Consider the following 14,034-nt stretch of genomic DNA (forward strand, 5'->3'; position numbering starts at 1 on the left):
CCACCACAATGGCTCTTGAACCCCCGATTCCAACTGGTAGCTGTAGTTCTATAGTGCAGCCCGCCCAGCAATCTGTAGAATGTACCACCGATCTTGAAATGCACAGTATCCATCCTCACTCGAGAAACTCTGATTTAGTGCAATCAATCCCGTCCATTTTACACGGACAGGAATGTACCCCAAATAAGTCTATGGTTACCACCAGGGGTAAGAAGCTCAATGGGGGTATGGGTGGGGAACCACCCTTAAAAAAAAAAAAAGGAAAGGTTGTGGTCCGGTAAAATTATATCCACTGCCCCCAAGAACAGCTAAACGCAAGGCAGCCACTACTGGTAAAACAGGTGCCCATCAGCCTGCAGCAAATTCAACCAATAGTACTGCAGATCACGTAACTAGAACAGCCCACATAGTCCACCCTTCCCTACAGTTTAATATTGAAGAGTTATGCTCGTTGATAGAAGAGAAAATTACAGCCCTGATTGATCCCCTACTTAAAAACTGACCTTGGTTGATGACAGATTAAAGAAGATAGAACAAGGTATCTTCGGTACCAACCAAACTATTCCACATCAATCTAATGCTCAAGAGGATGGTGGGATAGTTAACCAACAGACGGGGGTACCTGACGTAGCGCACAAGGGAATTCCGGCAAATGGTTGCAATAAGTCAGCTCCTATTGCAACAATGACAAGTTCTGAGCTCAACTGCCCCATTCATTTAATTCATGGTTCATCAATGACATCGAAGCCGCAGCAAGGGGAGAGTGGTTTTAGGAGCAGGTCCATAGAGATATCGGAGGCAAGTGATATGAACCCACACACTTTTTTGCATCTTTCCCCGGAAGCCACCCCGTATACAGTGGTTCTTGCCAACGTCCCAAAACTTCCAAATGATGCCCGGGAACATTGGTCAATGTTAAAAATCAAGGCTTTATATTTGTTGGGGAACTGGACAGGGATAAGAGACTATCTGTTCTCTGAGTTTAAAATGGCACGTAGAATCCCCTGGATATAGAAGTCACGCAAGTCCCTATCAGGTGACTGTGTGGTCCTTAGCTTTAGTTCGCCAATACTGGTTCAACACATTTTGGAAATGGCTGGGTATTGTTTTACCAAAGTAGGCAATATAAAAATTCTTCCGTTTTTTTTTTTTATAAACTGCAGAGTACACCTAGGGTTAATGAGTGGCGTGGACCTCATAGATTACACAATTAATATGACTATCCTGAGCACATAAGTAACCGTTTTGAAATCTTCACCCCTCTAGAGGAAGTAGATTGACTGGGAACAACTAATATTTCCCCCTTAACAGTTTTAAAGGGATACATGGGTGTAGAGGAGGTCGACATGAACCCGGGTTTCTCCACCTCCACAGTGCTATCTAAATCTGAGGAAGTTTGTAAGGTCACACAGGCTAGCAGTTCCATCAGTGTTGGTTTGGCGTTCTTACCCTCGTTGAAAAAATTTTCTAGTGGTATGATGAATGTATCTCCAAAAAGAGCAGTAGTATGTCCTTCTAACACAATTACAATTCCAGCAAGGGCTTACTGGAACATGGCCAGGTACTGGATGTCGAGATAACCAGTAGTTGCACTACCACGACTAAAGGTCTTTCAAAAACCTACACGTCCATAGCGTCCTGGAATATCGCAGGGTTATCATCTAAAGCTGCGTCTACAGGCTGGTCATCATTTATTGATGGCATCGTTATCTGGATATTCCAGGAGACCATCCTTGGATAGAGACTTCCACCCGAGCTTCCTAAATTTTTCAAAGGCTGCTACAGGAGGTCAGAGAGGAAGACTGAGTGGCGGGCTGACCTGTTGGGTTAGACAGCAGGCGGGAATAAGGAAGATTAAATACTTATAGATAGTCCGGACATTATGGCCATTTGAGCTCGCTCAACCTTCAGCCCAGATACATTGATTATCAATGTTTAGGCAAGAGGGCAGTCGGGTGGTAGAGGTTCCAGTGTGGTTACTGCTCTTGATGGCTATTTGGATAATTTAAGGGCCACTTACAACCTGATCATAGCAGGAGATTTTAACTGTTGCTTTGAGCCCCTGGATCTTGAGGATGGAAACCTTACTGAAGAGGAGGGCGTACAATGGAACATCCCACAGCTAGAATTAAGCCCCATTCAAAAATTAACAGAGGCTGCACTATAACTGAAGGGCTTTTGTCCAGAACGGGGAATGAGGGCAGTAAACGGGAGGATGAGGTCAGATAGGTTGTGTGCAAATACTTTTGTAAATGGATTAAGAAACAGCCGGATAGACTTAATTTTTAACAAGGTAGAATTCTGGTAATCTGTCCTGGATATGGAGGTTGTGAAACAGACCGAAAGTGATCATAATCCACTGGTTTTAAATCTACAGGATGTGGGTTTCTGTAACTCCAACACTAGGAACGTTGTGTATAGTACAGAAGAGGTTACATTAACTAACGATATGAGGAGAGTCCAATGGGCAAGGATCGCAAACAACGAGAGAGAAATGGCACTGATGAGGGATTTGGTAACTGGCTCGATGTCTAAACTTCTTGATTGTGATTCACAGGAGGATACTAATCTTATTGTTTCTCACGTCCACGAAGACCTGTTAAGGAATTTAAAATCGTTTTTTTATCAAAAGAGGTATCCCCAGGAAGAAGAGTACGGTGAAGGCGGGTTCTTGGTATAATAGCGCCTGTAGACAGGCTTACAAAACCTTATCAAGGGCCAGAAAGGCCAGAGCACGTTATAAGAAACAGCAGTTGCTAGCGAAGAAGGAATGGGATGAAGACCGATGGCAGGTTGAGTCTGTGTTAAAATTAATTCCCAGAGGTAGGGCCCCTGGTCCTGACTGCATACCCGCAGACCTATTTATAAAGGCTTCCATAGACAGTGTCGTAGACAACTCCTGAGATACTAATTCCAATGGCAGTTTTGTTGTCGACGAGGTCTTTTTCGATGACGACTGTTTTCACAGACTTGGAGTCTTTGAATGTTTAGAGGCAGTTTTTCAGGCAGATGTTTCCTCGGAAGGTAATGGAAGCTTCCCTTTTTTTGAGGTAGTATGCACAGACTCATGATGGGTCTTTTTTGATACTTTCTTATGTCCCTCTGGGGATTCCACAGATCTATCCCTCTTCCTAGAGAGCTGGACTGACGCCTGAGAACTTACACTACCTTCCTCATCAGAGACCCTAGATGATTTATATTTTAGCCTCTCGGACCAGATAAGTAGTCTGCCTTCTCTGACTTTCAAAGTATTTGAAGAAAAAGTTTTGCATATTCTACAGTCCTTTCCCTTATGAAGAAGGTACAGGCAGTAAATACAATCCTTGTGGGGATCTTCAGCATGCAGCCTTTTCTTAACACTTGACCCACAAGGTCTGAAGAGTTCTTTCTTAGAAGATTCTAACTTCATGACATCGCAGAAAACCAAGATGAAGAGAAAAAACTGAGCAGAGCTGAATGAGACTCCCTGTCACAACGAGATGCAGTAGAAAATCTGAGGGACTTGCCTCTCTGTGGAGTGCTCTAGAGGGTGCTAATGTCGGATTGGCTGTGTTTTAACTTTGGTTCTTTTTACAAAAGGATATGGATGGGTTAATGCAGTGACAGTGCAATGCATTATTGACTATAAGATTAATTACTGCTATTATAATATTTACAGTGAGACTCCCACCTCGACAGAAGGGACGGTTCAAGCATGTGAATCTCTGAAAGATCCAATACTGGATAACTCCTGTAGTACTAATTCCTGTGTTCATACATGCTTTTGTGAATAGCCCCCAATATCCTCTTCGGGTCCCCTTCTGACAGATGCAAAAAATAATTAGCAACACTGTACAGGCATAAGTGTATGGAAATGGAGCAAATCAAATTCCCAAACTATTAAAGATTACAGTGAACAGTAAGGTATTTTATGCAAATGAAACCATATACATCTATAGATATATAAAATATCTATCTATTTATTCAGCGGTTAAATAAGCCTTTTAAGTGAAGGTTTGTCAGTGCTTCCAAAGTTCATATTTCATAGACTAGCACTGTTAACTATTTCGCATAATTCATGAGCTGAACTCATTTGCAGGACATTTTGCTTCCCTAAACAAATAAAAACGTTAAACACAGGATCTTTCATTAAGTGTTTGTAAAAAAATAAAAACGCTTTCACTATGACAGACCATCGGATATGCTCACCCTCACAGGTCCAGCCTTTGTTCAAGCATCTACCAATAAACCTTCCCCTGTGTGTGAAGTAAACATTGTAAACACAGAAATATGTCAGGTCAGCAAAATGTTACGCTGTCCCACATTTCACTTTATTTTCTTTCTATAGAGGTCTTTTTAAGCCTACTCTATCATGTCAATGAACTACACAGTAAAAGCACATTGTAGAATGCATGTTTCTAATTTCCTTACAATGTGCTTGGCCTTTACGATGTAATTTGCAATAATACACATGGCTGCATAAAAACATATTTTAAAATATCAGAACATTATCGCCAACAAAAACAACATTTTCTCAAAACAGAGACATATATGCAGGATCGGGCATAGAATACTAAAATGAAGACATTCAAATGATCCAAATATTTCTAAGGAGTATAAATGTCAATAAATAAATCATGTCATATAAAAAATACACAAGTATCAGGTGTAATACGGGCCTTTACTGCCATCTTGGGGCTCAGGTGACATTTCTAAATTACTCACCCTTCGGTCTTGATTTTGGTATAAGTCACCAAACCACCCCCAATGGCAAAATAGGCCCAGATTACATAGTTGCATGTATGTATTGAAATATACACACATACATATATACATTACCTACTGGCGGTCGCCAGTAGGTATATATAGTTAGGATTTTTTCTCTATGGGTTTTTTGAAAATTCTATGTCTAATAACTTTGGCGTTTGTGGACGGAATCGGCTGAAATTTTCAGGAAAATGGCACATTTTGTTTCTGAGCAGCCCTTGAAAATTTGGGGGGGGTTCGTCCAGTGGGGGCCGAGAAAAAAGGGGGGTCCCAAAACGTGTTTTTAACATTGAGTTTTCCATAGGGCGGTTGGCCTCACTTTTAGCCCGAACGGCTGAATGGATTTGCACGAAACTTGGCAAAATTGTAGGGACTGGTAGCCCGATGTGCCTTTTGTAGGTCTCAATATATGTGCTCCAGTGGATTTTGAGAAATTAACGTTTAAAAAAAGATATATATCTGTAACAGCGGACCGGTTAGCGCTCTGGTTCGCGGACTTTTCGCGCAACGGAGCTTTGTGAAGCGAAGCTGATTGGTTCTCCGGCGTCTGTCAACATTCCAAACAGTCCGTAGCGGCCGCCATCTTGTCTCTCGGTAGGATCGAGAGACAAGAGGAGGTCAAAACAAAGGGGGAAATAACTATAAGGGGGCATAGTAGATCCTCGCTGACCCCCTAGGTTTGATGTGGAGGTTTTAAAAGGGCCCCGCGGGGCAAAAAAAAAACAAAATAATAATAATCGAACGGCTGAATGGATTTGCACGAAACTTGGCAAAATATTAGGGACTGGTAGCCCGATGTGCCTTTGCTAGGTCTCAATATATGTGCTCCAGTGGATTTTGAGAAATTAACGTTGAAAAAAAGATATATATCTGTAACAGCGCTCCGCTTCGCGTACTTTTCGCGTTACGGAGCTTTGCGAAGCTGATTGGTTCTCCGGCGTCTGTCAACATTCCAAACAGTCCGTAGCGGCCGCCATCTTGTCCCTCGGTAGGATTGAGAGACAAGAGGAGGCCAAAGCGAAGGGGGAAATGACCATAAGGGGGCATAGTAGATCCTTCCTGACCTCTTAGGTTTGATGTACCATTTTGCCAAGTTTGGTGTAATTCCGTTCAGCCATTCAGGCTGTAGACGTATGTAAATGTCCTATGGAAAATTGCATGGGGAAAACACATTTGAAAGTGTTGAAATTTAGAACCAATTAAAATGTTACTTTGGTTTTGTATTTGTGTGTGATGAAAGTTAATTGGTTATGTATATATGTCAAATGAGAGGAAACCACAGCCATTTTGTGATACTACTGTCTGAGGTACATTTGTGAGGAATTTTTGGTGGTGAATTTCTGGTGTTTGATTTACACAGTACTAACACTTCTGCTACTTTTAAAAAGGTGAGTTGTTAATTTGTATGGGGAACTATGTTGTACACTTGAAGATAATTTGAAAAATGTTTTCTGTTATTTATTTGCAGTCCTTCTGTTATACTAAATACTTGATAAAGTTAGTTTTATATTATGTATTACTAAAGACGATAAATGAAAGTGATTATTTTTTTCTGCAATTTACAGCAAGCAATTTCAAAATAAAATGGCTCACAATGAAGAGACCGTGGCAATTTCTTTTGAATTGTCCAACACATTGATTGAAATTGAGAGCACCAATAATGAAATATTGTCACAAGGAGGACATGACTTGTATGATTCCATTAGATTGATTGAAATGGACAGCACCAAGAATGAAATATTGTCACAAGGAGATGACTTGAATGATTCCACTACATTGATTGAAATTGAGAGCACCAATAATGAAATATTGTCACAAGGAGGAGATGGCTTGTATGATTCCATTAGATTGATTGAAATGGACAGCACCAATAATGAAATATTGTCACAAGGAGGAGATGACTTGAATGATTCCACTACATTGATTGAAATTGAGAGCACCAATAATGAAATATTGTCACGAGGAGATGACTTGAATGATTCCACTACATTGATTGAAATTGACAGCACCAATAATGAAATATTGTCAGAAGGAGGAGATGACTTGAATGATTTTTTTGATCAATCTCTTGATGGCGAATTTATCGAGTGTTTGGAGACCATAGAGTTACAAGAATCATCATTGCAGACTTTTAATGAGGAGATTCCAGATGAGATGATTGAAGAGGAAATTACTGATGAGGACATGTTACTAGTTCTTTCAAATTTAGAAAATTCTGAAGAATAAATTTATATTTAGAAATCAAAAATTGTTTGAGACATTATTCATTTTTATTTTTAATTTATGAGGTTGTAGCGAAGTGATTGTAGTATAAAATGAGACTTATAGTATAGAGTGCAACATTTTTATGTTACATGGTAAGTTTACTCATATTTACTTCCCTTCTGCCACTATATTATCTCCAATGTGTATTTGACATGTCTTCTTCATCTCCGGCCTCCTTTCTCTCACTGTGTGTCTCCGATGCATCTTATCGCTGGTATTTTGTGTAATTACAGAAGAGAGTAAAATAAAATAGTTTGGAACGTGAAAAGGGGGCAAAGTAGAGTACTCCTCACCCCCTAGGCCTTTTTAGGCGGTCCCAAAAGGATCAGTTTCTGCTTTCCTGAGAGATTATGGTATGAGTTCCATATACCACAATAACTTGCATTACAACATGCAAGATATCTATCTCCTATTACCAACTTTTGGAGATATTCGCGGTAAGCGCGAATATCTCCAAAAAGTAACACCTGCCCTGAGCAGTTCTTAGCCATGTTATCCAATGGGAGGTGGATAACATGGCTAAGAGTATTAGCTCGGTAATGCATGAATATCGCTGAGTTTTTAGCGATATTCATGCATTGCGGCCGTTTATTATCGCATTTGCGATAAACCTTGATAATAGTAAGGTTTATCTTCGATAATTTCTGACGATGCTTAGTGGTAAAAAATTGGTTGGTAAGCATCGTTAGCGATAAATATCGCTTAACTTTGGTAATATGCCCCAACGTCTGTTAACGTTCGATTCGAAGGAAATGAGGAAGTGTTGAAAAACATTGTCTGCGCCATCTTGCCTTTTTTGAAATGCCACACTTTTGTCGTGCACGGCAGCCATTTTAGATGTCTTGACCAGACCCACTCTCTGCACGCTGTCGATTCGTAGCATGGCTCCTCACCCTCGTAAGCATCTCCCCCAGGCACTGGTCACCACCGCTCTCTGTCTTATGCATGGGCAATAAACCTTCCCCCATCTGCGCTGCTCTTCCCTGAGAATCACACTCTGTGCCCGCCCGACACCTCCCTTTCGCCCTATTCACTACCGCACCCTCTGACACTCCTCTTCCTCTGTGTCCGAATGTCCAGGCCGGTCCTAGGCTATCAGCTAGCCCTGCAGATGTAGTTTATGGCCCCAGCTGTAAAGAATCACCCCTCTTCAAAGGAGTTATAGTAGATCAAGGCCCACACCCGATGTGATCCGTCACAGCACACGCGTTCCTACTATCTGAAAACCATCCTGTATTGTGATTGGGGAGGGGACCGAGCCTGAAGCGGAAGATTCCAGGAATGACTCTTTGTACATCAAAGTTTTTACAATTATGTGTCACATTAAAAATATATAGCACTCCAACAAAGTAGTAGGAATATAAAACTTTAATAACATATAAATATATACAACAAAACAAAAACAGTAAAAACATTTAAACAACGAAGAGACCGTGGCAATTTCTTTTTAATTATCCAATAGATTTATTGAAATTGACAGCACCAATAATGAAATATTCTTGTCAGTAGCGGTCTGTTGTGCGAATAGTTCAAAGGCAGCAGAACGCGCTGAAATCTAGATGGCACTAAAGTGATGTCTAGCAAGTTGCCGCCCAGCACATAACGGCGTGGGGCGCCGCGGGGGTGAGTGAGTCCAGTAGGCACCACAGCTATTCTTACCGGCATTGCAGAATTACTGCTGGGGACAATGCCTGTGCTGTAGCAGGGTCACAGCAGAAACAAAAAGGATTCTGTTGAAGATGTTGTTGGTTTTCAATTTGAAAACAGTTCTGGTGTCAACTGCTATGCTAATGTAGTGGTTAATGTTTTGTTTTCTCTAGAAAATGTAAAAGAGGGGGAGGCAGTCCAAAGTTCCGTTAAAAGGGCAAAGGAAAGGATCGGTGGTTTGAACTATCAGTCAAAAAGGGGAGGGGGTGCAATAATTTTTCCTACCGGGTCACACTGTGCTTTCACCGGAAGTAAGGTCTGCAGGATTGTAGTAATTCAAAGTGAGGCTGGCGCCAGCATGGGAGCGCCGACGTCCCGCGGATACAGTTTCGTCACTCCACGGGCGATCATGGCAGTCATTCCCCATCGGGGGTCGGAGACTCCCGCGGCTCCTCTAGAATCTTCAAGGTCGTGGAGGACTACGGTGGTGGAGTCAACCAGTGACCGGGCCATTTCTTTATGTTGGGCCCGCTCTTGCCAGGTCGACCGCCATTTTGAGAGTTCGGCAGCTACCGGCGATCGCGGGGTCACATGAGCGGACGGGCTCCACCCTGCCGGGCGAGACGTTGCAGCATGGCCACAGTGGAAGAACCGTTATCTAGGTCGTTCCGAAATTGTGCAGCACTGTAGTTGTTAGGATGCCACCGCCTGGAGCGCTGAGGGTGCAGCTGGGAAGCCTCCACCTGGGGAGGCGGGAGAGGCCTGTTCGCACCGTCTCTCCCTCCCAGTGCACCCCACGGCGTCTCGCTTGAGATTTGTTATGGCCGGACCAGGCGATGAGGACGAGGGGGGGGTCGGAGGCATGTGCAAGACATCCCCCTCCAGTGTTGTCGCAGCCATTATAAAAGAAAGAAGTGTCCCGTCCGTCTTCGGGCCGGGCTTCCGGTGGATGTCGGCCGGACGCCCCTGGCTCTGGCCCCATGAACGGGTTTCTTGGTTTATCGGCTGCAGCCGGATCCCGTCGGCCTCGGCCCCCCGACCGTTGGTGGTCGGACCGGAAGAGCATGTGGCGGGACTACCTGCAACTCTCAAGGGCCACCGCGGCCGGACTGGGAGAGAGAGGGGAGGGTCGAGGAGACATTCCCCCCCCCTGCAACTGTTCAGCGTTGTAAAGGCAATCCCCTGGCCGGGTCCCGCTGGTCTCGGCCTCTCCTCCGGCTACACCCTACGTTAGGATCTCCTGGCCGAGGCGTGGCAGCAGGACCTGCCTTATATGGGCTGCTCCCGGCTGGGCGTAGCCGGAACCCTGCCCCACCTTGGAAGTTTCCAGAGTGGGGGTGGATGTTCTACTGACTTGCATTTTCCCTAGTCTATCGATTTTTTTGGCGTGGCAGGCGGTGGGACAGCGAGGGGTGATTTGGTTTCTCTTACTGTTTTTCTGGTCTTTCACCACTGGCATATTTTAACGTTTTCTTGTTTCTAGGACATTAATAGGTTTTATCATTACGTTATGTTATCGTTTCTTTGTTCGTTGTTTAATAAAAGTTCATGTTCATCAGTGGCCTACTGATTTTCGTTTTCCTATTTTTTTCTTTCCAGGTTGTTTCATGGTAAAGTTTCTGTTAACAGGATACAGTGATCACTTCGTTATTATTGCATATGTCCTTTTCACTAGGGGTGCTCTCTGGTCGGGCCAGATGACGTATCTCTAGTAAATGGTCCGGGTGAAAAAGGTGCATCAATCAGTGGGGAGTAGATAGGCATGACAGATTACAACGGGGGAGAACGGTCCGCATTACGTACCCTTTCACTACTTGCAAAGATTTTCCTACGTTTATTTGCAAACAGGGAATACCTCCAAAAAGAACTAATTCCCAAACAGTCAATGTTCGGACAATCAATCAATCAATGAGGAATGAAATAGGTACGACGTGTTAAAGGCTTGCGTTACCTACCCTTCACTATCTGCAAAGGGAGATAGAATATTCCTATTCTTCCTCGTTTGCAGGTAGAGAAGATCGTTAAGAGAATTAACTTCGAACAATTCAATGCTCGATTGAAACAATCAACAAGGGGTACTGTGAACACAAATGAACGCCGCTTATATACATACGCATTGCTATTTTCAACAGGTTGTTCCTAATGTTTCTATTTTAGCGAGGTCAAAAGAGATCCCATTAGTGGCCTACTGATTTTGCTCGATTCCTTTTGTTTTTTTACACGATTTTTCGCTATCTGCAAAGACTAAACAGAGTATTGCGACTCTGTGCTTGTTTGTAAATAGAGAATGAACCAAAGAGAACAATCAATCAAATGGAGAGAGAAGCAGGCACGACGGATTACAAAGGGGGAAAGGGCTGCGTTAACTACCCTTCACTATCTGCAAAGAGAGAGTACTCCTAATAGAAATGAGGGGTGGGGGGCAGCAATCAAAGCAGATCAGTGTGCATAAACACGAAAAAAAAAATTCTTACCACGTACTTGACATTCGACAGCTTATGATATTTGCTATTAAAAAACCATTGAAATTCACTGAAAAAACCATAGGTTATAGACCATATATAGTTAGGAATTAGCATTTACAAAACCTTGAAAATTCACTGAAAAAACCATAGGTTATAGACCATATATAGTTAGGAATTAGCATTTAAAAAACCTTATTTTACTCACACAAAACCATTGAAATTCCATATATAGTTAGTTGCACTAACTATATATTGCGCACCCGCAATCCACTGCTGATGATGTCACATATTACATCATTCATGACATGGTCAGTGACATCACTGATGACATCACTGATGACATCTCAAATGACATCACTGATGACATCTCACTTGACATCAATGATCACATCACTGATGATATCATTCATGTGACAATACAATGCATCTCCTCACATTTTAATATAACCTCTGTTTCACCCAGTGTTAAAAACAGAGTATAATTTTTGAAACCATTGACACACCAATACTAGTTACTACATACGTACTCACTGATTCCTACGTCTACACACACATTCACTCATTCACCCATACAATCATTCATACATACAATCACTCATGTTTACAACACAATCATATGCACTCATACACCTATACAGACACTCACACTCTGCCACTCATCCATGGAGTTACTCACACACCTAGTCAGTCCTGTAAAGAATCAATCACACTTCCATTTTCTACTCTATACAGTTAAACATAGAGCACCTTACGTTTTCAACCATATACTAACACATACTTACTCTCTTATACAATCATTGATACAAGTACACATTGATCTGTACAGAGTCACACACCTCCCATCCAGCCACACACACACTCAGTCTCCCATGGAAATACTTGGGCAATCAATCAATAACCCATATAGTTACTCATATAGCTACTGATCAACACATGCAGCAGTTTACAGAACAACAGACATAATGATGCACAAATTAAGACAGTTTAGTCACTAACCCATGCACTCAGTGAGACACATTTAATCACTCACTCATACATTCAGTCATGCACCTACTAAATCCTTCGTCCAGACACTTATACATCCACTCATTCTTCAATATGTAAGACATATTTTAACTTTACAGAAACATAGTCACTGGATGTTGTCATCAGTGATGTCATCAGTGATGTCATTTGAGATGTCATCAGTGATGTCATCAGTGATGTCACTGACCATGTCATGAATGATGTAATATGTGACATCATCAGCAGTGGATTGCGGGTGCGCAATATATAGTTAGTGCAACTAACTATATATGGAATTTCAATGGTTTTGTGTGAGTAAAATAAGGTTTTTTAAATGCTAATTCCTAACTATATATGGTCTATAACCTATGGTTTTTTCAGTGAATTTTCAAGGTTTTGTAAATGCTAATTCCTAACTATATATGGTCTATAACCTATGGTTTTTTCAGTGAATATATATATATATATATATATATATATATATATATATATATGAATCCACCCTCCAACGACGTGAAAGGAAGCAGCCACAAACAGGGAAAATTCAGGTGAGGCTTTTAATTGGAACTGGACAGCGTAGGTATAATGCATTTCGTTTTTTACTCCTTCCTCAGACACCTCTTGCTGCCGCGTCTCATGTCTGTGTAGCCCAGCTCAAATGTCCGTTGTTTAAATCCTACACGCCCCCAACCATGTGATCATCCGCCTTGTTGCAGCCAATGCAAAACTACAACTGCCAGAAAGCTATACTCCGGATTGGCGTGATGTGGGGAACCAAAGTTTTATCTTTTCGTTATAGGCGTTTGTAGGACTGGGCACACTTGGTGAGATCACATTATAATGTCCTGGCCCCTCGGGTCCCTGCGCGACGTCCCAACCCGCAGCGCGTCTTCCAGCTGGGACATAGATCGGCGAGATTGCACCGACTCTCCCGTGAAGTCACGGTCTGCCTTTCAGCAGTGTCCTTCGCATTCCGGCGCTCTGTTGGTGGACTGCCTGTAAGCCCATACCTGAGCATATTCCATCCGCTTTCGCAGGCACCAGAACAGCAGGCAGCCACTTGACAGGACGGGGCTCCTTTGTGTGTCCTCTGGCTGACACGAAGTATATATATATATATTTTACAAAGAAAACAAGAAAGTACGAAACCTCCAGTTTACAGAAATCATATATTATTTAGATATACATGCAACAAGTCTATGTAATAGCAAAATAATTTGGGAGATATGAAAAACCTATACCCCTTACCTGGACAAGTCTATAGTACTGTGCAACAACCCCATGCGTTCGGTTTCCAAACACGTCAGTAAAAACAAGGAAATGGAAATGATCTTCTTTTCGCTCAGATGTTAAGGAAAGTCCTCCTTTATAACCAAACAAAAAGGATTGTGTTACAGATCAACATTTTCAAATAGTTAAACTAAAGTCAAAATACATACATACGTGTACACACATACACACATACACACAGACACACACACACACACAAACATAAAATGAAAAATCCAAAGGTTAAAGCTTAGTTATAGAAATCAAGTTTGAACTACACAAACTTTTACAATTCTAAAGTTACAGTTATAACTTTCATTTACAATTTATCCATCATCTTCAAATTATTATAAGTAGTGGACCTCGTTACACATTCTTTCTAGCTTGCTAACCAGACAATACTAACTATAAATTGCCACTCTACCATGCACTGTATTGTGACAAAGAATGTCATTTGAGAAGTTATAAGTGTTCTTATGAATGTTATTATTACACAGGCTATAAGTGATGTAGTATGCAATGGTATAAACAGTGAATAGAAAAGGCATGAGTTATACTTATTGTAGTGTGGCAAGTCAGGTGACAAGACTGTTCGGAAGTGCGCGACTAACAGTTATTTGAATGTGGTGCGTAAATT

General features: G+C 41.9%; 1 protein-coding gene across 1 annotated transcript in view; it reads right to left on the reverse strand.

Moving 5' to 3' along the window:
* DENND3 (DENN domain containing 3) overlaps window positions 1-14,034 on the reverse strand; it is a 583,137-nt gene that overhangs the window by 414,851 nt on the left and 154,252 nt on the right. The window contains exon 3 of the mRNA XM_078686126.1: window positions 13,377-13,492. Within this exon, the coding sequence (XP_078542252.1) occupies window positions 13,377-13,492 (116 nt within the window). The remainder of the gene's footprint in view (window positions 1-13,376; window positions 13,493-14,034) is intronic.

This window comes from Lissotriton helveticus, chromosome 4_1 (genome assembly GCF_964261635.1).
Source record: "Lissotriton helveticus chromosome 4_1, aLisHel1.1, whole genome shotgun sequence".
Lineage (NCBI taxonomy): Eukaryota > Metazoa > Chordata > Amphibia > Caudata > Salamandridae > Lissotriton > Lissotriton helveticus.